Below are 26,837 nucleotides of genomic sequence, written 5' to 3' on the forward strand. Positions count from 1 at the left end.
GCTGCCTACGGGGCTCGATGATGGAGTGTGGGTGTACAGTGCTGCAGTTTGTGTGTTTACATCATTTGCAAATGGAGGAAATGTTTTTGGACTCTGGGGATCTCAGGCAAATTGATGCACATCTCAGAAAGGTCCCCTTGACAGCTGCTGGTGTTAAGAGGCACCTGGAAGAGGAAAAGCCCTTCATTGATCAGCACTAATGCACAAGAGCACCTCATATAATGACTCCTGTGCTGTGTGCATTGTATTTTTCATGAGGCTGAAAAAAGGAATATGAACAAGTTATGTATAGCAATTCAGACGTGGTCAGCAAGATTTCTCATCTCTTATGCTCATCAACGCGGTTAAAAAAAAACTTTTGTATCTATAAATTATTATTTGTATCTATAAATTGTATCTTTTAAATGATTTTTCATCAATTTGATCCTTCCTTGCTGAATAAAAGTATATACAGTGCCCTCCATAAGTATTGGAACAGTAAAGACAAGATTGCTCTGTTGGCTGTGGAGTCAAGACATTTCCAAATATGATTAAAAGATGAATATGAGACAAAACTACAGAATGTCACATTTTATTATTAGTCGTTTCAACACATACAGTATGTTTTACCAAATAAAAAGAACAGCACTTTTAGAGTTCATCCCACTCATTGATGTGAGCATAAGTATTGGGACAGTTAAACATAAGGCAGATATAAAAGATTAAAAGCTATTATTTAGTTGCAGATCCCTTGCACACAATCACAGCAGTGAGTCTGTGACCCATAGACATCACCAGACTCTTGGTCTCATCCTTTGAAATACTTTTCCCAGCCTTTAATGCAGCCAATTCCAACTGTTGCTTGTTTTGGGGAGTTTCTGCCTTTACTCTCCTCTTCAGCTGGTGAAATTCATGTTCAATCAGATTTAAATCTGGAGATTGACTTGGGCAATCTAAGACTTTCCATTTCTTTGCCCTTATAAACTCCTTGACTGAACTGGCAGCGTGTTTTGGGTCATTGTCCTGATGCAATATGAAGCACTTCCCAATGAATCTGGCTGCATTTTCTTGAATATTGGTAGGCAAGATGGTTTTGTACCCTTCCAAATTCACTCTGCTACTATCATCGTACATTAAGTCATCAGTAAAGTTGAGAGGGCCTGTTCCAGAGGCAGCCATGCATGCCCATGCCATGACACCACCTCCACCATGCTTTACAGATGAGGCTGTATGCTTGGGATCATTTGCAGTTCCCTTTTTGTCTCCACATTTTTGCTTTCCCATCACTTAGATAAAGGTTCATCTTTGTCTCATCGGTCCATAAACACAGTTCCAAAACTCTTCTGGCTCACCTTTGTGCTTTTTGCAAACTCTAATCTTGCCTTTCTATTTTTGGTGCTGGTCAGAGGTTTGCATCTTGCTGTGTAGCATCTGTAATTCTGTGTCAAAGTCTCCTGAGGACAGTAGATTGTCAGAGCATCACTCCAGCTTTCTGGAAGTTGTTGGTGATTTTACAGACATGTCTTTTAGGGTTCATTTTCACAGCTTTTATGATTTGTCTGTCATCAACTACTGTTGTTTTCTCAGCCGATCAGGTCGTTGTTGGTTTCTGGTGTTGCTGGTGGTTTCCAAACTCTTGATTTCTCCATGCCCTTTGTTTTTGCTAGAGCTCTAACTGACTTCCTCTTTTCTTTTAGCATCCAAATTGCTTTCTTTTCTCTCAAAGTCAGCTCCCTCATCTTCATCCTGGTTTGTGTGTGTCATCATCGAATGCAAGATTCAGAATGCAGACGTAATGGATATAACTGATACGACATATTCCCTGCTTTTAATATCTGAAGAATTAATGCAACAGGACACAGCTGATCACTTAGAAAGACCTGTGAGGCAACTGTTCCAATACTTATGCTCACATCAGATAGAGGGATGAACTCTAAAAGTGCTGAACTTCTTAGCTGGTAAAACATCTATGTGTTGAATCTCCCAATAATAAAATGTGACATTCTGTAGTTTTGTCTCATATTCATATTTTAATCATATTTTTAAATGTCTTGACTCCACAGCCAATAAAGCAATTTTGACTTTACTGTTCCAATACTTTTGGAGGGCACTGTATTTCTTTTTAAAACTTTTGAATGGAATAGGCCTATAGTGTTTATGTACCCTCAGAAGTTTATATGTATATAACAAAAAATAAATAAATAAATAAATAAATAAATAAATATATATATAGATTAAAGCAAAACATTTTTTTAATTAAATTAAATTAGGTCAAATTTTGTTTGCACATGGAAACTTTCAAAAGGACTCAGACTGGATCATTCAAGGATGTTGATTTTTTCATGTCATATCTTGGTTGGGTTGGGTTTGTCTTTTTTGTTTTGAAAGGTGAGAATCCTACTGAATCCAGATTTGTCTCATTAGGCAGCAGGTTCCACATCTTCATTAAAGTGTCAGGATGTTCCTCTTGGTGGCAAACAAATGACTTTCTTTACAGCTACTAAGAAATGCCTGAATTTTCCTCTGTTCTGATATAATGATCTGGTTCAATTATTAGGCAAGGAAGATGATCAGATCATGGTCTTTCTGTGATCATCTGAAACCAGTCCAAGATATTGACTATCTTCAACATTGCAAAACTGAGGTGAAGGTCTGCAGTCACCTTGCTGCTCTTGTTTGTAACTGGATTTACATGGATGCATTATTGACAATGAGTTATGGAAAAAAAAGGTTTTATTGAGACTGATCATCCTATCCTGGTCATTAAAAACAACAGTAATAGTAACAATACCAATAATACTAAGTAAAATGTAACTCATGTTCATATGCCACTGAATGATATACAGTGGTGTGAAAAAGTGTTGGCCCTCTTCCTGATTTTGTTATTTTTTATTTTATTTTTTATTTTTTTTGCATGTGTGTCACTTTCATGTTTCATCAAACAAATTTAAATATTAATCACAGATTACACAAGTAAACACAACATGCAATTTTTAAATGAAGTGTATTTTTTATGAAGGGAAAACAAAATCCAAACCTACATGGCCCTGTGGTGAACTTTCCCAGGAGTGGCCGGCCGACCAAAATTACCCCAAGAGCGCAGCGACGACTCATCCAAGAGGTCACAAAAGACCCCACAACAACATCTAAAGAACTGCAGGCCTCACTTGCCTCAGTTAAGGTCAGTGTTCATGACTCCACCATAAGAAAGAAACTGGGCAGAAATGGCCTGCATGGCAGAGTTCCAAGACGAAAACCGCTGCTGAGCAAAAAGAACATAAAGGCTCGTCTCAGTTTTGCCAGAAAACATCTTGATGATCCCCAAGACTTTTGGGAAAATACTCTGTGGACTGACGAGACAAAAGTTTAACTTTTTGGAAGGTGTGTGTCCCATTACATCTGGCGTAAAAGTAACACAGCATTTCTGAAAAAGAACATCATACCAACAGTAAAATATGGTGGCGGTAGTGTGATGGTCTGGGGCTGTTTTGCTGCTTCAGGACCTGGAAGACTTGCTGTGATAAATGAAACCATGAATTCAGCTGTCTACCAAAAAATCCTGAAGGACAATGTCCGGCCATCTGTTCGTGACCTCAAGCTGAAGCGAACTTGGGTTCTGCAGCAGGACAATGATCCAAAACACACCAGCAAATCCACCTCTGAATGGCTGAAGAAAAACAAAATGAAGACTTTGGAGTGGCCTAGTCAAAGTCCTGACCTGAGTCCTATTGAGATGCTGTGGCATGACCTTAAAAAGGCAGTTCATGCTCGAAAACCCTCCAATGTGGCTGAATTACATCAATTCTTCCAAGATGACTGGGCCAAAATTCCTCCACAGCGCTGTAACAGACTCATTGCAAGTTATCGCAAACGCTTGATTGCAGTTGTTGCTGCTAAGGGTGGCCCAACCAGTTATTAGGTTTAGGGGGCAAGCACTTTTTCACACAGGGCCATGTGGGTTTGGATTTTGTTTTCCCTTCATAATAAAAAACTTCATTCAAAAACTGCATGTTGTGTTTACTTGTGTTATCTTTGATTAATATTTAAATTTGTTTGATGATCTGAAACATTAAAGTGTGACAAACATGCACACAGCAAAACACTGATTTGCTTATTTCTAGTGAAGGAGAGGATAGAGTGGATGCCGATGTGACCATATCCTTCCTTCTGATAGTAATTATTTTATTAATATTTCTTGTGTGATTATTAATCAAGTTATTGATATTTAACCTCCCAGATTGTTTGATGATTGATTTAAGTAGTAGAGCCATCTATATTTTTATAGATTGAAGAAGCATGTATTCTTTTTATAAGTCTAAGAGTAAAAGGTGTGAACACATGCTGAGTGTATTCTTTCCTAGGGTCACAAGGCCAGGCTAAGGGGTCAGGATGACCTACCATCTACGTGAGCCACAAGTGACGGAGAGAACTGTGACATTTAGTTGTTGAATAAAAGATATTAAAATATCTGTTCTATCCTGTATTTCTATTCTCCAAGATTGATGGCTGCATAGTATGTGTAACCAACCATACTGATAAGATGCTCGCTAGAAGCTAGAAAACCTTGAGATGCAGATAAGGGTTGTGTGTGTATGTGTGTATGTCGACATCTGTGTTAGATGAGAAGACCGTCTCCTGTCGCCATCCTGATCCGAGCTGAGGTGTCGTCTTCTGCATTTGCTGACGCCTACAATAATCATTTGGAGATATGCTTGAAGTGCTTGCGTCCATATGTGGAAATTGTCTAAGTTTATCTAGGTTTTGGAACCAATCAGAATTTTGCTGACTTATGCATTGACGCAATTAGCAACCTCTGTCAGGGTATAATTGCTGGTGTTTATGAATTGTAAAGGAGAGCGGCCTACGAACTCCATCTCGAGTGTTGAAGCTGTCTTCTGCGGATGAAACTGCAAACTATTTCTTCAGTAAATTTCTTCAATTGAATCGCATCTCTTGACCCCTGGTCTTTGTTCATCATACCTGATCCTTGGGTTTTAACTGTTATTCCTTAACACTAGCTAATAGTCAAGTTCACAAAAGCATATGTTGTACACTTTGAAAGGAATTTACTTGTAGATATTGATTAAAGTAAATGTAATAGTTTAAATTTACATTTTAAAAATGGTAACAGTATTGAAACTGCATGAAAAAAGGGTATGTGATTCCAATCTGTAGTCTATATAGCAGAATAAGGTAATGCATCTTGTGACACCATTTGTTCTCAGAAAACAAAGACACAAGAAAAAAAAATAGCAAAGGGCTCCAGTTATGTAAAGAAAACTTCATTTATTACTTTCATTGCATGACATAAATACTTAGTAGACTTCGAAAAGTTCTTCTTTACATCTTATTAGACTGAACCGGCCATTACAAAATAAGAACAAGCTTTGAATAAATAGTAATAGTAAATTCTCTCATTGTGATTCTCTTTATACAGAAAAAGTAATTTTGTACATATATAATTTCATTATTTTTGTTCTCTGTAAAATAAAACATCTGTATAATTTTAAAGACTCATCTTATTTTCAATTAATACAAAAAAAACAAAGCAAAAAAACAAGAAGAATGAGAATCGGAAGAGGACACAAATCAGAAACTGAGCTTATCAACACAGGCTGGAAGTTGAGTCTGCCGTCCGAGGAAGTGTTGGACATTTGGTTGATTCAAAGTCCCACACCGTCTCACTTCAAACCAAAATACAATCAATCCCTCAGTATCATGCCGATGCACAATCAATCATTCCTGAGGAACAGTCATATCATCAAAACAGGAAGCAACCAAAAAAAAAAAGACAATTGATCTGTGAAATTTCTACTTGATCGTACCGTTAAATAATGAAAATCTGTATACAACACTATATCATATCTACCCAGCAGTAATCCTAAAGCTATATCTGCAGTATTTTTAGTGGCGTAGTGTGTCAGTGTCAGGTGTAGACCTCTATCCCAATACTGATGGCACTAGAATCAGGTCAGCTGACTACAGGTGAACAAAGGCAAAGCAATCAAGAGGTACTTTTCCATCTTATTATAACGAACTGTGGTAAAAGTGGTCAATCTGGAGATAATCAAATGACCTTAATATTGAAAAAAAAAAAGCAACTACAAAATATACCAAAGTGAAAAAAACACATCTGTACCCTGCCATTCATCATAATAAACCTTTGAATATGTATAATGCAAATATCTTGGAACACAATATCTCAGTTTGCTTTGCAGAATTACAGTATGTTTTAAAGCTGAAGACGTTGTTGTGAATGTCCTGTAAATGCAGCAGTATGATGAGAGCGAAGAGTATTTGAAAACAGGAATGATGAGATTTAACACTTGGTCAAAGGTAATGAGACGGAGAGAGGTAAAGTATTAACCATCAACCAGCAGAATCAAACTGCCTCAAGTGTGATGTAGCTTACAATATTGCTAGAACCGGTCACACTCAAATCAATCAATGTCGCTTCACAAGATGCATGTAAACAGATTAGACCTTTACCTTACTAGAAACCTGTTATATGTGGCGCCAAGGATTTACAATAACAACTTTGGCAAAAAGGAATGTGTTCTGAACTGATTAATAAGGCAAAATAAATAAGACATGATAAAATGACTATTTCAGTGTCAGTCAATCAATCGACAAAGTGTCGATTTTTAGTGTTGGAAAACAGTATCTACTGAGAGTGTTTAATAACGCTTGTGTAAGATAAACAAGTTTGTAGTTAACTTCTGAAATTAGGTGCAAGGTTCAAGTTTAAATTCCCGTAAAATGACTTGAGATCATTACACATGATAAACCATCAAATGTGGCATTGCTTGCCAGCTGTAGTTCATTGCAAATGCTCCTCTGTTTGCTATATAAAGTGCATTTTACGCCAGCCAGTAGTGTTTGTAATATCATTCCATTTCAAATTAAGTGTTTTGGTCAAAACAGTTTTGCAGCACAATATCATGTGCATGCATTTATACGACTCTTGCTGTTTGATTTCTGGAAGGTGACGATGTTACAGGAGCAGATGTTTTGCAGTTAACTAAAGCTTTTTTCTGATTATATTGACATCTTTCATTCTTATACTGGTAAATGTCAAAAGGAAGTAATTTTACCACAAATTCAATAGCACATAAAAAGAAATATATTTTGTATAAAGAAAATGAAGCCTATTTCCGGCTGATTAAAAAAAAAAAAAAATTAAATAGCATAAATTAAATTCAGCAAAAGTATACTGTGCAGTACAAATACTTGTAAAATACTTAAAATATGAATATTTATTTTTGAGAGGGAGCTTATTTATTCTAATATCAATGCAAAAAAATAATATTCTATAATGATTCTAAAACTTGGCTTAATTTTCTTTATGAAATATTAACAGAATTTTTGAATGTCTAATTTTTCAGCAAAATATGACTCAGATGTAATATTCTTGACAGGTTTCATGAGATTCAAACATCAATAAACTTTCTACATTTACAGACAGAATGTAGTGGTTGGTAGTTTTATATATATATATATAAAACAAAAGTGTGCAAAGAGAGAGAAAGGCATCTGCCTCTTAGTGTAGCAGACAGTCAGGACTGACTGAGACGGTAGTGTAGGCATACTGTAATGGGACGGAACCGTGTGAGAGGGGTAAACAGGGATGAGGTAGGGGCTCTTTTGTACCAGAGGGAAATCAGAAGGCTCCCAAACTGCTGTAAAAGGCAATTACTTTACAGTTCAGTATAAGTTACAGACAAAAAGAAAAGAAAAGAACATCCAAATGCTGCACATTCATTTGCATGAGGAATATGAGAGAATCTTCTCTTTTGGAAGATACGTTAAATCCATTTCAAACTTTCAGCATATATACACACATATCTATTTTTGGCCATTCATCTAATCCCCAAATATCACTTCTCTGTTTCACAGAAAGCAGCATTATAAACATTTGGAAAAAAACATCTGTGCTATATTGTGCCACAAAGGTGTCACTGATGGTGCAGTTAGTGTTAGTATTATTGTGTTCATATATGATGTCACAGTTTTGTTATTCTCATATTAATAATGTGCTCACAGTTTACATTCACTCTGGAAATCTGAGCCCATAGAACCTCCGGCACTAATAAAGCCACACAAAATCCTGTTAACAAGCTATATTTTTCCGTTTTACAGAATAGCCTGCTTGTTCCATGCTCGATTAAAGCAAATTTGTAATTAAGCTCATTATTCGAAAGCAAAGCCCTAAATAAATACTTTGGCTCCCATAGCGATGGGGTACTTCCTTTATGTGCTTGAGTCATTCCCGTCCATTTCAGTCCTTCTCGCTTTGTTCCCTGGTCAAGGCTGTTTCTTTCACTTCGAAGTGATTGCATTATTTACATTTTTTTTTTTTGGATGATGATGAAAATGGTGCATGTGTGTGTTCTCGTTGAAGTCTCAAACATCAGTAAGACTCATGGTAGTGTGTGTGTGTGTGTGTGTGTGAGAGAGAGAGAGAGAGCTGTGGTCAGACACCAGTCCTGTCGCTGTAGAAAGGCGTTACGTGGAACATGTAGCAGTGAGTGCAAACTCTCACCGGTTTCATCTGACCGTATCTAGGCAACGGAGCTGAGTGTGATGAGCAGCGGGAACAGAAGATCTGCAATAAAACATCATCTCATTAGGATTGGAATCATGTTACGAGCCCCTGCTCTGTTTTTCTTTTCTCTTTTTTTCACTAATTGGATGGGCGTGTAGACTGATTACATGAATACCTGAAACCTCTGTCTATTTAAGAGCTGCTGATGGCATTTCATGGTGGCCTGCTGTAGGAAACTACTTGTTGTTTGTGTTGGTGTTTTATATTTCTTTTGTTACAGGATGCTGAGTGTTGTTCGTTTAGTTAACTTGGATTATATAGGAAGGATAGGTAAGTGAGCTGACCTGGAAGATTGTGTTTGTTGTTTTTCTGCGAGTTAGGAAGGTTTTAATTTTGAGGAAGTGGTAGATTTAGATTAGTTAGTTCACCAGTCTTTAAGGTCTCTATATTTATTCTTTGTCAAATTTTGTTATTGTTCCTTTTTTTGTAATTCAATTTAAAACTAATTTTAGTTTGAAACAATGTTCTTTCAGATGAATGCTGTAGGAAGGAAAAGTTAGTGTTTTTTTTACATAGGTTAAGCTTAACCCAACAGTCATTCAACTGCTCATACAAATCAGGCAAAGGCTGATCAGCACTGTTCTGCCCATTTTTTAGATTCTGTTTTGAATGTAAACACTTTAAGCATGTCTTGTGTGTGCCTGTTTATATTTTGATGTCAAAACCTGATGAAAATCTTATGTAAATTTGGTTTTGGATTTTTATAAAGAACTGATTTTTGATAGTTATCAGTATTTTGTGGTACTTTTTGTTTTGCACCCATTTTTTCTGAAAGTATTTTCACCATCTAGGAGTAACAAAATTCGAAACCATGAACCAAATCATCTGGCTCCGAAATAAAATCACAATATTACAGACTTTGATTTGAAGCAAAAAATATTTGAAATTCGAGCAGTCAGGTTATGCTTTTACATTTTTTAAATTAATTTTTAAGTGAGTGTTAGATGTCTCAAAATGTAATCTAAATATAAAAATGGAAAGAAATAAGCTAAATTATTGAAGTATTAAAACAAAACATTCTAAAATTACTACAAAAAGTTTAAATATAAATATATATATATATATATACATACACACAGACAGACAGATACATTTCTTTTTAAATAAATATATCTCTGTCATGAATGGACTCTATTGACTCTAAGGGCTTGAAGATGGACTGCTGTACCTTTCCACAGCTCCTGCAGTGATGTTTCCTTCTGATGACTGTAAATGGCGCTTTACATGCAATGCAGGAATTGCAGGCCTCATCTGGTACCCATTCAGGAGGGTCTGATGTTTAAAGAGGAATAGAGAAAGGGTTGCAAAAACGAAGAAAGGTCAGGTGTTGTAAGCACTGTCCATTTATTTTCTTATATGTGACCCTGGACCACAAAACCAGTCTTAAGTCGCTGGGGTATATTTGTAGCAATAGCCAAAAATACACTGTATGGGTCAAAATTATCTATTTTTCTTTTATGCCAAAAATCATAATATTAAGTAAAGAAGTGTTCCATGAAGATATTTTGTAAATTTCCTACCATAAATATATTAAAACTTAATTTTTTATTAGTCATATGCATTGCTAAGGACTTAATTTGGACAACTTTAAAGGAAATTTTCTCAATATTTTGATTTTTTTGCACAGATTTTCAAACAGTTGCATCTCAGCCAAATATTGTCCGATCCTAACAAACCACACATAAATGGAAAGCTTATTTATTCAGCTTTCAGATCATGTATAACTCTCAATTTAAAAAAGACTGGTTTTGTGATTCAGGGTCACAAATTAGCATTGCTCTGAAACCTAGTTCCCTGCTTTGCTGTTTACTGGCCACATAGGAGGATGCCTTCTAAAGCAGCATCCTAACTAAGACCATCATACTATATTTCCCATTTACATTTCTATTGACTTAGAATTTGCTGATGCTCTTGTTTGAAAGCCCACAATTCTCATTAGGATTTTTCCTCAAAGAAATTACTTGAATAGTCAAACCCATTCATATACAGTACATTGGCAAGTATATAGAGATCAAGTGACAATCAGTATGTCCGAAATCACAGCTTCAAAAAAAAAAAAAAAAGAAAAAAAAACAGCAGGTGAAAAGTACCCGGGTGACAAACTACTTCTGGTGAGAATCTGAAATGTGCATACGAAGAATACTATCCCATATGGCCACAGGTGAGGATTCATAAAAGATGGGTAACCTACACACACAGCGTTTAACAGTCCCAAAATATGTTCAGAAAAGTATGTAATTTCAGAGGCAGCCTAGGTTTTGAAACAGAGTGGTGTCATGTACATCAAAATAAAAAGCCTCTTAATATTGTGAGTATATAGGTGGTGTACTGAACTAACCTTCAAACTGACCCTCTCTGGCTTTGGCAGCAAGCTCTGATGAAGAGATGGTCTCTTGACAGAGAGCACAGTCTTCCAGTACAGCACTGCCCAGACATGGACCTGAGGTGCATATCAAACAGCACATTAAACTAATGATGTCTGACATCGAGTGATAAAAACATGCGGTTATAGTCTCTATGTCTTTCAGAAGTGTGACTACAAACCTTTCTTGGGATTTTCATTGTCCCCTTGGTCGGATTTTGTAGCCATGACCTCAAACAGAGTCTTTAAGATGCTTCGCAGGTCACTCGCATAGTTTGTTTGCAACTGATCAGCCACACCTTCAAATATAAAAAAAAAAAAAAAAAAAAGTTCAATATATATAATATATTGTTTTACTGCGCTAGTTATACATTAAATAGTTTACATTGCACTTAGTAGATTACACTTCACAGTGATACTAACACCTTTTATAATCGATGTTACTGTCCATGTAGAATGGCTGTCAAACTATTAAATCACATCCAAAATAAACGTTTGCATTTACATAATGTATGTGTGTATATATTATGTATACATAAATACACACACACACACACACACACACACACACGTATATATATATAAAAAATATACATATACAGTGGGGGAAACAATTATTTGATCCCCTGTTGATATTGCATGCTTACCCACTGACAAAGAAATGATCAGTGTATATTTTAATGGTAGGTTTATTTTAACAGTGAGAGACAGAATAACAATAACAAAATCCAGAAAAATCGCATTTCAAAAAAGTTATAAATTGATTTGCATTTTAATGAGTGAAATAAGTATTTGATCCCCTATCGATCAGCAAGATTTCTGGCTGCCAGGTGTCTTTTATACAGGTAAGGAGCTGAGATTAGGAACACTCTCTTAAAAGGTAGTGCTCCTAATCTCAGTTTGTTACCTGTATAAAAGACACCTGTCCACAGAAGCAAATCAATCAGATTCCAAACTCTCCACCATGGCCAAGACCAAAGAGCTGTCCAAGGATGTCAGGGACAAGATTGTAGACCTACACAAGCCTGGAATGGGCCACAAGACCATCATCAAGCAGCTTGGTGAGAAGGTGACCACAGTTGGTGCAATTATTCGCAAATGGAAGAAACACAAAATAACTGTCAATCTACCTCAGTCTGGAGTCCATGCAAGATCTCATCTCGTGGAGTTTCAATGATCATGAGAACGGTGAGGAATCGGCCCAGAACTACACAGGAGGATCTTGTCAATGATCACAAGGCAGCTGGGACCATAGTCACCAAGAAAACAACTGGTAACACACTACGCAGTGAAGGACTGAAATCCTGCAGCACCCGCAAGGTCCCTCAAGAAAGCCAATGCCAATGAACATTTAAATGATTCAGAGGGGAACTGGGTGAAAGTGTTGTGGTCAGATGAGCCCAAAATCCAGCTCTCTGGCATCAACTCAACTGGCCGTGTTTGGAGGAGGAGGAATGCTGCCTATGACCCCAAGAACACCATCCCCACCGTCAAACATGGAGGTGGAAACATTATGCTTTGGGGTGTTTTAAAGCTAAGGGGAAAGGACAACTGCACCGCATCAAAGGGACGATGGACGAGGCCATGTACCATCAGGGCCAGGACATTGAAGCCAACCAGGGCATTGAAAATGGGTCATGGATGGTATCCAGCATGACAATGACCCAAAACACACAGCCAAGGCAACAAAGGAGTGGCTCAAGAAGAAGCACATTAAGGCCCTGGAGTGGCCTAGTCAGTCTCTAGACCTTAATCCCATAGAAAATCTGTGGAGTGAGCTGAAGGTTCGAGTTGCCAAACATCAGCCTCGAAACCTTAATGACTTTGAGAGGATCTGCAAAGAGGAGTGGGACAAAATGATGAGATGTGCGCAAACCTGGTGGCCAACTACAAGAAACGTCTGACCTCCGTGATTGCCAGCAAGGGTTTTGCCACCAAGAACTAAGTCATGTTTTGCGAAGGGGCAAAACATGACTTAAAACGCAAATCAATTCATAACTTTTCTGAAATGCGTTGTTTTTTGCTGTTATCTGCTCTCACTGTTAAAATAAACCTATCATTAAAATAATAGACTGATCATTTCTTTGTCAGTGGGCAAACGTACAAATTCAGCAGGGGATAAAATAACTCCTCATCTTATAAAAGAGTCAGGCAATGCAAACTAGATTTATGGCGTTCTGGTATTCATTTACACGGTGTAATTAAGTAGAATAAGCAAATCCTTCATCGGACTACAAATCTCACATGTCATTACTAGGTAACACACCTGAGATGCAGACAAAAAGGCGATGGATGAGGTCACTACTGCTATGGAAACGGGAGCGAATTTTGTTGTGAGCAGCAAGTTTTGCGGCTTGCAAAGCAACTTGAATCTCCTGATGATCCAGATCCTCTGACATGTCCGAGCTGGTTGTCAGGCTACTGACAGGGCTGAAAGGGAAGATTATTAGGTTAAAATTAATTGAATAATATTAACAATACTAATAAAACTAATAACAAATCTATTCTATGATATCATTTTCTTGTGCTTGATCTTTATAAAATGAACAACAGTAATTAAAAAATAAAAGTATATCCAAGTAATTCCATGATTTGAAACAGGATCAAAATTGCCAGCCTTCCCTTAAGAAAGTATTTCACATTAACAAATTAATCCAGAAAGTGTGACCCTATGGCTGAGGAACACTATGGGATTTGTGCAACAGCTCGCTGAAATCACAGAGCAAGTTTTAGGACTTGATTTTCACATATCTTTCACACTGATGTTAAAAGAACATTTCTGAACAAAAAAAAAAAAAAGTATACATGTTATTTTCCCCCAGCAAAAGTGGTGTTTGCCAAGGTGTTGTTATATGGATGCTAAAATGTAATTATGCGTTATGCGTATGAGTTTTATGCAGATGCTAGGGTTTTTTGAGTGATAACCAGTGCATTACTATGTGCAACAAGATGTTCAGAGGGGTTGTTTATAGTGTTGTAATCTTGGTTGTCAAAAAGGGTCAAAAGAATGCATCCCCAGAGTCCCCAACATCGAAAAAAGCAACTTTAAATGCTGCATTTAAAGTATATATTTAATCATTTCAAGCATTTGAAAGTCAAATTCTAATATCATACTCTACTGCCTGTGGAGAAAGGCAGTGATATGAGCTAATAAAACATTTCTGTGTTTGTTTGAACAGCTCAATCAGTCCAAAACAGCACCACTGGGGCTTTTGAGGAGGGAATACCAATGGCAGATGGGGGGGGGGGGGGGGGGGGGGGGGGGGGTTTGGGGGGTTTAGGAAACCTTGTTTGAAAACCAAAATTACAAACCTTTAAGCCTTAGCTAGCACCAAATACTGAACATAACCTATAGATTGCTGTATGTACAAGTCCTAATACCCAGAAATAAGTTTTTTTTTTTGCACTTCCTGTTCAATTGTGCAGAAGACAATGTTTTTTTGTTTTTTTTTTGGGTTAAATGCCTGAAATATGTCCATATTAACACAATCAAGACATTTACACTGTCCATAACATAAAAATATATATTTAATACCTCACTTTAAACATTTACATGTCTGGAAAAAGCCAGCGGGGACATTACACTCCATGTTAAACAGGTAATCTCATCTACTCTCTAGTTCGTTTTCAAACCTGATTGTGTTATACTCATGCTCTTGCAAACTATTAAACTTGCAGACTAGTAGATTTTAAACTGAAGCCATGCAACCGTGGTGTCTATTGCCGTTTATAGCCTAACTTTAGCTTTTTACTTCTGCCAATTGTACTTAGGATTCAAAATTCATGAACCTTTTGTTCAGTTGAAAAATTGATCTTGATGAACAAACCTACAATAATAGTAAACTTTTGATGGTTGTTTGTTTTGTCGAGGGAACCAGGTTCATGCTAACTTCCAGGTTGGACTACAACAACACGTCAACCCTGCAGCACTCTATAGTAACAGTGCTCACATATTCTACCTTAACCCATCAGCCAAAAGTTATACATGTTTACCTGGGTGTGTATGAACTCGACAAACTGCATGTAGTGACAGAAACACCATCAATGTCACTGCTGGGGACAGAACTGAGGGGGGACTCCTGAGAACTGCTGCGGACCATTGCAAATAACAAAAAAACATGGGGGGCAACAGATGAAAATGAAATACAAGAACCAAAAGGAATAACAACCATCATAATGAAATCAACTCACATAAAAAAAGGTAACAAACTAAACATTTTCAAAAGAGTCAAATCAAGAAAACCTAAATCATAGCATTAAAATAGAAATTTCCCACACAGATAAACAAACCTAGAGATCTTTCGGTTATCCTCCTTGGCCTGTTTTCCAAAACCTTCCGATCTTCCTTTAACCGTAGTGTTAGGCTGCGTCCAGCATCCTGTCTCCTGATGGATGCAACTAGGTCCTCCCTCTCCTTGTCTTGAGCCTCTTTCCTGAGCCAGAAGAACCCCAGGGGAACATTTCTCACAGCAGGGATAGTGGGAACAGTCCTGACTGCCCTCATCTTCTCTCGCTTGGTTCTGCACAGAACAGTGTGGTACAGAAGGGGTGAGGTGGCCCTGAGACGGGGGCAGAGTGAGTGGTAAATGTCCATTTCCCTTCCCTGGGCTGCCAGCAGCTACTGCTGATTGGAATACAGAGCTTGTAATGGTGAGCTTGTGCTTTTCAAATCCCAGTGCCATGCCCCGTCCAGCAGAATCCATGGCATCCTCGTGGTTGTCTACGCATCCGCCAGTGCAGCACACACAGGAGTTAAGCAGGCACTGAGTGGCAACTAAAGCCCCGCCCTCACCAGGTTCTGGAACGTCAGCCGATTGAGGTACGACAACGGCCAAGTCAGTCAAGCTTGGAGAATGAGGGTTAAAAATAACTGTGGCGGACAACTTCATTCCACCGGTCCGATTGGCGATTTCTTCTGCAGTCTGTACGCTATCCTCTTCCTGGGACCCTTCCCAGCCGTTCACCATGTTCCCCACGGACTCGGCTGATTGGCGCTGGCAACCCAGATTGGTGTCACTGCTTGATTGACAGCCCGTCAACCAACCGTTACATGAGGAATCGGTCAATGGGGCGGAATGACTGCGCTCAGGGGATCTGAGGCATACGGTAGGAAGAGGAAGCTGTCCACGGCACAGCTCGCTAGTTACACCAGACTCCAGGTCGTCCATAAAGAACACTCTATCGTCTTCGTGGTAGGATCCTGGGACTCTCCGCGGAGATGCCTGAGTGCTGGAGGTGGCACTGGAACCTTCCAGACTACTTCCTCTATAGGGCCGAGGCCGATGGGCTGGGGACTGATTCTGACTTGGAGGGGAAAGCAGTGTAGACATTTCGTCCCCCACTTGATGCACCATCATATTAAGTTGCTCTATCTCTTCTTCATCATACTGCATGGAGCAAGCCAAGTCTGCATCTGTGGCATTCTCCTCTTCACTCTCACTGGAGGTCTCAGGCTGCCCCTTCCTCTCCTCATCCTCCTTCCATACAGAATCTTCTTCCTGGGCTACACAAAGTGTGAGATCTACCACCTCCTCTACTCTGTCGTCCTGTTCTAGAGTCTCCAGATGGCTCTCAGGACCAGTGGAAGTGGCTGGGTCATTGGTTGACGGCATACTGGAGCCTGCAGAGAATTCTCCATCCTGGGAGACACAGAGGCTGCGCTCCAGCGTTATGAGCTCTTCGTCTGTTAAAGTCTGCAGCAGGTCCCTGACAGGAAGAACACAATTATATGACTCACAAATCTGCCATGTTCTTTAGTTGCTACATAAAAAGTTAATAGGGTTTAAATTTTAAATCTCAGTGCTGATGCAATTTAGCAATTAAAAGGCTAGTTCACACAAAAATTAAAACTGTCATTAATTGCTAAGAAAATTATATTCATGCTATGGCTGACAAGCAATACAAAGGCAATTTTATGTGATAAAGAAAACCCATAATTCAGTGCTGTACAAATAACCTCAGGCATCAAAACACTTATTTAGATAACCTTTCAAAGACATTATAAAATCAATAGTATAAATCAAAGACATTATGTAATCAGTCACACTGCCTAGACTGGATGTGGTGTAATGAAACACTGAAAGTTAATTGATGCCCACTCTATTTCAGACGTACTCCACGTGCCTGCGCTACTTCCGACAACAGCACAAATGGACTGTTCAGAGCTGTTTTGGTGTGGTGTAGACATGTTGTAAGCCTTCAATACATCATTTCCAAATATCACACAATCAAATATGACCAAATCAGAGGTGTCAGTGAATGAATATTGTGAACACTAACCATACCTTATTTTTCTCAGCAAAGTACGAAAAGGCCGGAAGAGTTCAGACATGTCCTCTGGTTTGCGGTCGAGGTTAAGAGGCCCTTCAGAGTAGATAACAAGGCCACTAATAAGACAAAACATGACAAAAGATAGCATTACCAGATGAACAGACAGAAACGAATGCCATAAAAGAGTATGACATACACCTTGAGATGGAAGACATGAAAAAACAGATCAATAGCATGACATATCACTTACCAAACAATGGCAAGTCTAGGGATTGTAAACATGAGAGCTGGTTCGTAGTCATCAATCATGTCTTGTGTGAGATATTCAAGCTTTAGGGCCCTTGAGATGGGAAAACAAGACATCTGGTTATTAATAGTGTGTATAATAAATAAACAAGTGAATAAATACAGTGCAATTATTTTCATGTTTCTTTCCAATTGATAACGCAATGCATCACCATGTGTATTGTATCAGGACTTAGCAGGCGATACCCAATCCTAGATCTGAATATTCACCTTTCAACCGTCTCACAGAAGAGCACAATCACCTCCTGCTGGATGTAATACTCTTTAGGAGACTTCACAGGCACCATGGCTGACACGTAGCTACAACAAGCAACAGACAGATCCATGATACGTTTACATTATCACATTTTGTGACATTAATGCTGCTAAAATAACAGGTTTACAAAGCTAATCTGCTGGTGTATGAAATCATTAGTAACAATAAAGGTAATAATTTATGAACTTTCCAAAAGCATAAATGCACTCTAGGCATCATCATAATTATAACATCTCAAGGTCAGATAAGTGGATGCAGAAATCAAACAGCATTTAAAGGTACCTGAGCTCAAACTCAGCAAAGAGGCTGTCAAACTGACGTAGCACCTCCTTCATGCGGTCTGTGTAGTTGTTGAGATCTCGTAGCGCTTGGTCTCGTGTGATGTTGCGTACTTCCTCCAGGCTACGGGTGAGGTCTTTAGCTAGTGGTCTCATGGCCATGCTCTCGATTTCACGATTCATAATGATCGATCCTGCTGCCAGGCACTGGAGAGAGGAGTGATATCATCATCTCTGCTTCTAATGGGTTACGCCCTGTGCCACAAGTGACGGCTATGATACACTGCTGGTAAAATATTGTAATGCAATACTGTTTTTTAGCAAAGCAGATCATCAAGTTCTTTATCATCTTGTTCTATTTAAAGTTAACAAGAAAGATCTCTAGGGAAGATGCCTTGTTCTAGAGGTAAGCAGTTAGTGTGCACTACCTCTGCCCCAAACCACAGCTGCCCGGCGAGGTTGTCATGGCGGATCTCTTCTGGAAACTTCACACAAAAGTCTCTGTTGGCTCGGTCTTCGGGTATGCATTCATCCATGATCTGATTTATTATGTTTAACACATTGTCCTGTCCAAATATTGTGAAGAAACACGAAATGCAGTGTTAGAACATTTACTTTTAAGGGTTTAAATGTATTTACATTCACTATACCAATTGCCATGATTTGCTTTCAACAAATTGCCATGACTTTTCCAGGCCTAGAATTCATTATTTTAACATTCTCTGATAATTCCAGGATTTCTGATTTTCATGACTGTGGAAAATTACCACCATTCAGAAGTTTGGGGTCAGTAAGCTTTTACAAAAAATTGAAAAAATAAAAGTAAAGAATGCATTAAATTGATCAAAAGTGACAATGAAGACTTAAAAAATAAATGCTGTTCTTTGAACTTTCTTTTTAAATAATCCAAAAAAGTGTCCCTGTTTGAACAAAAAATATTAAGCAGCATAATTGTTTTAATAGTGAAAATAAGACATTTCTTGAGCACCAAATCTGCATATTAAAACAATTTCGGAAAGATTGCATGACTAAAGTCTGGAGTAATGGCTATCTTGGCGTTACCATCACAAGAATAGGTTATATTATATTTTAAAAGGGACCTATTATGCAAAAATCACTTTTATAAGGTGTTAGAACATAGTTCAAACACAGTGTGTGAAAACAACCAGCCTATAATAGTAAAAATCCACCCATTCATTTTTTATAATCCCAATAAATCATAAACAGTCTCTCTGAACACATGATTCCAAATTACTCCCTACGTTAACGTCATTGCAGGGAGAAATTCCACCCATTTGTGATGATCTCTGCCAGAAGCAACAGTCTACCATTACTGTTTTCTTGCTGTAGCTGCTTGTCAGCACAGCACAACAGCAAGAAAACAGTAATGGTAAAGCATAACTTGTCAGTTATTTGTTTTGGGATGCATCTGAGCCACTGAGGGCACTGCAGTTAAATTTCATTTTCGAAAAGAAATGACCCGGAAAAATCTGCAAAGTCCTATATGTTTGTACCAATCATTTTACACCGGACTGCCCCACAAATGAGGGTAAGTTCAAAACTGGATTTTTGCAATGGTTGATTCTGAAAGAGGGATCAATACCAACGCTTCATGAGCAAACGTCAGCTCCAGACAAAGTATCACGCATCATATTTGGTTTTCCAAATTGCCTTTCTAAAAGAGCTTCTTGGCACTCTGTAGGGCTAATGGGAACTTTAGTTTAACTTTAGTTTAACACTCCAATTATCATGAAGTGCTTTGAGAGACTTGTTCTTTCACACATCAAAGCCAACATCCCTGCTGACCTGGACAGCCTACAGTTTGCTTACTGTAGGAACAGATCAACAGAGGATGCAATCTCAATCGCACTTCACACCACCCTTACTCATCTGGAGCATCCCAATACATATGTTAGGATGCTATTTGTAGATTTCAGCTCGGCATTTAATACCATTGTGCCATACAAACTTGTAAACAAGCTGAATGACCTGGGACTAACCACCACACTCTGTTCATGGATTTTGGATTTCCTCACTAACAGACCACAGAATGTCAGGGTGGGCAACCATACATCATCTGTTATCACCATTAACACAGGAGCACCGCAGGGATGCGTTCTTAGTCCAGCTCTCTTCACCCTATTCACACACGACTGCAAACCCATCCACTCCTCTTCTAACACCATAGTGAAGTTTGCTGATGACACCACTATAGTGGGAAGGATATCAGAAAACAATGAGTCTCACTACAGAGAGGACGTCCAACACCTAATCAAATGGTGTGTGAACAACGGTCTGGTTCTGAACACTGCCAAAACAAAGGAGATCGTTGTAGACTACAGGAGAGTCAAGAAAACAACCCCCCCCCCCTCTACATAAATGGTGAGGAAGTTGAGAGGGCATAGAGAGCATCCTCTGTCACTGCATCACAGTGTGGTACTCCAGCTGCACTGCAGAAAACCGCCGAGCTTTGACCCGGACCGTCAAAACTGCTCAGAGGATCATAGGAATCAAACTCCCGAACCTTGACATGATCTATAATAGCCGTCTACAGAAGCGAGCTAGCAGCATCATCAAGGACCCAACTCATCCAGGACACAGACTTTTTGTACCCCTCCCATCAGGGAAAAGATATAGGACAATCAGAACCCGCACAAACAGACTAAAGAACAGCTTTTTCCCCAGAGCTGTAGCCTGTGCCACCCCCCCAACACACAAATAGTTAACCCTTCCTCTCTTCTCCCTTCCTCATGTTTGCTGCTAATGCACAAAGACACTTATTGGACATTAATGTTTGCACTAAATTACCACATTGTAAATAGTGTTATATTTTATTATCTAGACACTCTATGGGACATTCATGTCTGCACTCAACTACTATACTGTAAATACTGTTACATTTCTATCCTTAAATTTATCTTGTCTATTATTATACTAAGTGCCTTTTTATTTTATACAGTAATTTTATACTTTTACTACATTTACTATGTTCTGTGTGCTGCTTTCTTGTTTTACTGCTGCTGGCCTGAGCTACCAAACAAATTTTGTTGTATAACTACAATGACAATAAAGTCTCTTTACTTTACTTACTTTAATGTTGCTAATGCTTCGTTTCCGCTGAGCGGTACGGTACAGTACAGTACGATTCAGTACGGGTAACCCTGATCAGGCTTGCGTTTCCACTGCCAACAGTACCCTTTACTTGATAGTGATCGACAATAAAGCGCGACAATAAGCACAACTCTGCCTCTTTTATGTCAGTTTTAATGAACAATAATAGACATCAAAAAAGTATGAGTACAAAGCATAAGAGGCTTATATAAGAAGAAATAAAGACAAAAGCAAACAATTCACAGTCAAACGTTTGCTACAAAGTCAGCACTGTAAATTACTAAGGGTAAAGTTCAAAATAAATATAAAGTTAAACTTTGTGCTCAGTCAAAACGATATAACCAGGAACAAATAATAGATTCATGAGACCATGAATGCCTGTTAAATATACATAACGAATTGATTCTCGTTTAATCACTACAGAGACATCAGAGCCAGCGCCAAATGTCGGAAGGACTAGCCGAGCGTAAGGCTGCTCGAGGCAGATACAAGAGCACGGAGCACCCGGTGATCGCCTGGAGCTTCGAAATCGGCATAGCAAATTTTCAAATAGGCGCTATATCTTTATAAATAAACCGCAGATTTGAGTTTTAAACAACTACATTCTTGCCTGAAAAACTCTTAAAACTACATTTAATGACACAATAACAGTAATATTTTGAAAATTATGCAGGTTTTTGGGCAATGACGTTTCACAAGTCCACAAGAACACATATTGAGAAACGGTTATTATCTGTGTGAAAATATAAGAGTATAAAATACACAGTTATTTTTTTTTGTGTGTTTGCGCACTCTGACGTAATAAGCAGAACACAGCAGAGCGGAACGAGTGAAGGAGAAGCTTTATCCCCTTGTATCACACAAAAGAGACGATTCTAGTAAACCAATCAACTTCTGCAGTTCTGAGTTTAGCTGCACCATTTTGGTACCCTTTGCAGTGCTAGGTACCCCACCGAAAGGGTACAAAAAAGTGGTACGGTATGGTTCGCTATTTTGTACCATTCACAACTTCTGACAATGGAAACGGACATAATTGCGCACCGTACCGTACTGTACCGCTCAGTGGAAACGAGCCATTAAGCTACCATTGTTTCTGCCTGTTTTCACTGATGCTGCCTTTATGTGCTACCAGAATGATCGTAAATAGGAATGTGTAGGGCTGCATGATTAATCGAATACTATTATCATGCACATATTGTCAGTAAAGCTGCTGCATTTACCACATTTAATAACATGTTTTTACTCCAAACTCACTTCATAACATCAGTCGAGAGTCTGAAATAAATCCTTCTGTGAGATGATGTGGCTTCTTACAAAGAATAAGGTATGCAATATATTTCATAGTATTCTAAGCAGTGATAAAGGCTATATCAATTAGCATTGCATTATTATATACTTTATTACAATGAAATTTATAATAAGAACTCAGATAAATCATATACTGTGTTTATTAGTCACGCTGAATCAATGAAAGCAAAGCAGTTAAATCTTCTGTTCTGCGGGGCGTATTTGGAGTTTCTGCGTGAGAGCGCCCTCTGGCCTTCGGATGGAGATTTACTACTGATCACAGAACCGTGCATCATTGACGAGATGCACATGACAATCGCAGTTCTTTCATTGCTTCTTTCTCACACTGCTACTGAGAGTTTCTGATATTTTCAGTGCGTGAGATTGTCCTGCTTTGTTGTTGCCGGTATGCCAGAGCATGAGCTCTTGAAGCTCCGATCTCTTCTGAAAGGGGGTCGGGAGCACCAGCTCATTTGCATTTAAAGAACAGCACGTTTTGTCTCATACTCTAAAAGTGGGCATTTTAACAGGCAAAAAAAATGATCTGTGGGATATTTGGAGCTAAAACTTCACATACACACTCTGAGGACATCAGAGACTTATTTTATATCTTGTAAAAAGGCGCATAATAGGTCACCTTTAAAATATATTCAAATAGTAAATTCTAATAGACTCATTCTTAAACATTTCAGAATGGAAAACAAACACCTGCTGATAAAAGTGACCAAACAAGACTAAAGGCCCGTTCACACCAAGCAAGATAACTATACTGATAACGATAAAGATATTATTCTAAAAATCGTTCTCAATATTAAAGAATAGCTGAGTCCACACCACAGCTATAACGATAAAGGCACAGAGAAACTATATCGTTGGAATCACTTTCAGAACGATTTTCTTTCCAGCTGATGAACGATACAAACACTGACGCCCAATCAGAATCCATCCTGCTATAACGAGCTCGAGAATTTAAAGTGGCAGACGAGTGTGAGCTTAGAATAAACAGACGATATCGTCTGCTGGTGTGGACGCTAATATCGTTATCATCCTTGGAGTGAACAGGCCTTAAGCTCTGTACTGTAAGATACAGTAAGTGGAGTGAACTGGTTAACCTGGCAGGAGCGGAACTGGTTAACCAGCAGTGTACACCTCTGAGGGTCCTTCCTGCCGTCCAGACTGTCCAGCTCAGTGGCCACTTGGTTCAGCTCATCATCTGCATAGTAGAACTGGGCCAGCAGTTGTGTATCTGACCTCTGTATGGAGAAAAAAAAACAAAAAAAACAAATGTAAACAGATAGTCTGAATGATCTAATCAAAAACCAGATGATCAAACAAACTAGTGCTAAAGCAAGCATCAGAGTCTTGTAGTACGATGGACGCCTGGTGCTGTATGCCAAAATATCAGAAGCGCATGTAAGATACTAAATGACTGTAGCTATAGCTGTCAGCACTGGATTGAAGAGCATTGATGAGGATTTAGACCTTTAGACCCCTTATTTTCCATTGGGCACTCAACAGGGAACATCCTCCATTAATTGCATCATAGACGGGATTTTGTATAAGTTACAAGGTGTATTTAAAGAGCTGACAGACTATTGCTGGGGTCACAGTATGACTTTTTTTGTTAAAGAAAGTACTTTTATTCAGAAAGAATGCATTTTTAGACTTTTACATTGTCACAAAAAAATATATTTCAAATAAATGCTATTCTTTTGAACTTTCCATTCAAACCACCTAGAAAAAAAGAAATTGTATCATGGTTTCCAGAAAAATTATTTCAGGATCACATGATCGATTTCAGATCGACCATGTGATACGAAGACAGTAATTTTGTTGTTGAAAATTCAGCTTTGCCACAGCATAACACATTATGAAAATATTATAATAATTAAAATTATAATAATTTTTCAACATTATATTACTGTTTTCACTGTGTTTTTGATCAAATAAATGCAGCTTTGGAGAGCATAAAAGATGTCTTATTAGATTGACAATATTTTTCTATTTTTGACTAGTTCCATTTATTTTTATAATACATGTCAGTGCAAAATCTACAAAATGATATGGGTGCTGTGGATAATTACCAGTGCATTGCCATTGTCTCTGTGATATTTTGATTCTTAAATATAGCCAAGGTGTCTGTTTTTAATGCAAGTCTAGGATTTGTTCTTATATTGTTTTCCACTAGGCACACCAAAGTTTTGTTCAATCCCCTAACCCTAAACATTAAGAAAAATAAGGACCAAGTTTGCCTTAGCAAACAACACTAGCTAATAAATGAAGCCTAACTATAGTCAAGTGTTATCTGCACATTGTGATATAGCATTTGGAGTGTTTCCAGTTTGGGAAGCCTGTTTTCTGGACTGTGGCCGTTTATAATCTGCACATGATTTTACCTGGAAGTGGCACGTGGCTGGGACATGGACCGGAGCTGAGTATAAGCTGATTTGAACGGGTCAGCCCTATGATTCCCACACAGTAGAAATCAGACCACTGGAGATCAAAATCACCACAGAACACATGTGGAACAAAATATTTGTGTTGCACTGGAAGCTACTTGGCCTATACAAAAAAATAAGCAATTTTGCAAAAACCTGTTCATTTTAGTGAGTGCCTGACACTGCAGTTAATTCCTGACGACAACATCAGGCATGTTTGTGAAGAATGTATCCAAGTGAGTCACGGTCATCGAGGTAGAACTGCACCTATGGGCCAAGGCTTCTTTGTCAACAATGAGTGTATACCTCAAGGGATACCTTGGGTTTAATTTCAACAAAACACTTTTCTGCTCTAACATCCTGTTAAGACACGTTACCAAAAGTGGACTGAAAAGTGACCTTCATTTCTCACAGAAACTCTTTAATGCATTAAACATCAGTTGACAACAAAACAGTCACAAAACACAATTGCATCAGTTCTCCAAAGTGTGGATTGCAAGAACACAATGTTAGCTATAGTGAAATGTGGTTTTAGATGTGTAAAATACAAATTGCTGACATCAAGAAAGTTTTGGGTCCCACAAAGGCCTATTAAACCTCATCAAAAACCAAACACAGCTGAGAAGAGCCAGTGTACAGAAACATATCTGAGGCAATCTAAATATATTCATATATGTTTTCATACTGCATATTTTAACAAAGAATATAATTAAATAGCTGCCAGCATACCACACAGCTGTGAACAAGCCCATTAATTCTAAAGGGACAATTTAATCTGAATGAATAGTAAAGGGCTGTGTTTCAAAACGTAGTGAAGATACTACCTAGACAGAAATGTTGGCATATGATGTCCGAAATTGCAGTCAAGGTAGGCAGGTCACATTGTATGACGCTAAAAATGATGTCTAGGTAGGCAGCTCGCATCATGTGATGCCAAAATAGCAGTTAGAGAGCTTGTATTATTATATGACGGCCCAAAATGCTGTGTAGGAAGGCTGCCCACATCATATGATGTCCCAAATGCTGTCTAGCTAGGTTTTGAAACGCATAACGTCACTCTTAACAATAAAGCTATGTGAAGAGTATTTCTTAAAACTGAACTAATGGCAAGCTTACCTTTGGCTTATAAAGCCACTTTCGGAACCGATTCATCATTGGTCACCTCGCCAGTTTAGCGACAGCTCCTTACTAAACCCGAACCGGACCTTTAAACCCGCACACCCACAGCTAGCGCGCTAAGCTAGCGCCTGCTCTTTTACAAACCCGCGTTGACAGTGTTAAGTAGAGGCCAAAAAAACAGACACAGGCAGGGTTAATCCACTAGTAGTTAATCACGGGCTCGGACTCTGCCCTTATATCCAGCAGTCGAGCGGTTGTCTTTGTCCCCAAACACACGGGCTGCTCATGACTAAGCTACTGAGCTAGCGCTCAGTCTGAATACGTTACGGAAGTTGCGCTGCTGCTTGACTGATTACTCTGGGGTTGCCAAACACTCCGAGTTTTTTTTATTTCCAAATGATTTAGTAGCCTATATTTGTTTTTATCAATCATTTTTGTTTATATAAATAAACACATATTGGGAAAATAATACTTCCATCGTTTCTTCACATCATTATTTTTTATTATTTTGTACACGTTTGTTGAACTTGACTTTTTTTGTAAAGCACTTCACGTTACTGAAATGCTATTTAAATTTATTATTTATTTATTAAAATTATTATTATCATTAATATTTTATTTTCATTAAATGTTTATTTTTTGGACAAAGGAGAACAAAGGGAATAGCACTAACTGTACTAGGCTAGTGACGGACCGCCTCGCTGTTGCCAGGCAACAACAAAACACTAGCTGCTGCCGGATGGATGTTTTTCATAGGACAGTATCTTATAAGAAAACCTGTTCAAGACAACATTTAAGAACTCCTTTTTTAAAACACTGATCATTT

At 38.4% G+C, this 26,837-nt stretch overlaps 1 protein-coding gene across 2 annotated transcripts; it reads right to left on the minus strand.

The window, feature by feature from the left end:
* Positions 1-5,251: 5,251 nt before the first annotated feature.
* Positions 5,252-26,370, minus strand: LOC306850789 (lateral signaling target protein 2 homolog). Of its 2 annotated transcripts, none has more exons than XM_079386651.1 (14): positions 26,009-26,370; positions 23,567-23,707; positions 18,485-18,622; positions 18,061-18,263; positions 17,733-17,822; positions 17,467-17,556; positions 17,231-17,332; positions 15,237-16,652; positions 14,940-15,032; positions 13,213-13,376; positions 11,129-11,245; positions 10,923-11,024; positions 9,753-9,856; positions 5,252-8,584 (listed from the first exon to the last, which is right to left on the minus strand). In XM_079386651.1, the coding sequence occupies exons 1-14, from the start codon at positions 26,045-26,047 to the stop codon at positions 8,453-8,455; spliced, it is 2,931 nt and encodes a 976-aa protein (XP_079242777.1). In that variant the 5' UTR covers positions 26,048-26,370; the 3' UTR covers positions 5,252-8,452. The 2 variants fall into 2 exon arrangements, with proteins under 2 accessions (XP_079242777.1, XP_079242776.1); XM_079386650.1 differs by having other exon boundaries at positions 14,940-15,035.
* Between the last annotated feature and the right edge of the window lie 467 nt (positions 26,371-26,837).

The sequence above is a fragment of the Barbus barbus genome (genome assembly GCF_936440315.1).
Source record: "Barbus barbus genome assembly, chromosome: 30".
NCBI lineage: Eukaryota > Metazoa > Chordata > Actinopteri > Cypriniformes > Cyprinidae > Barbus > Barbus barbus.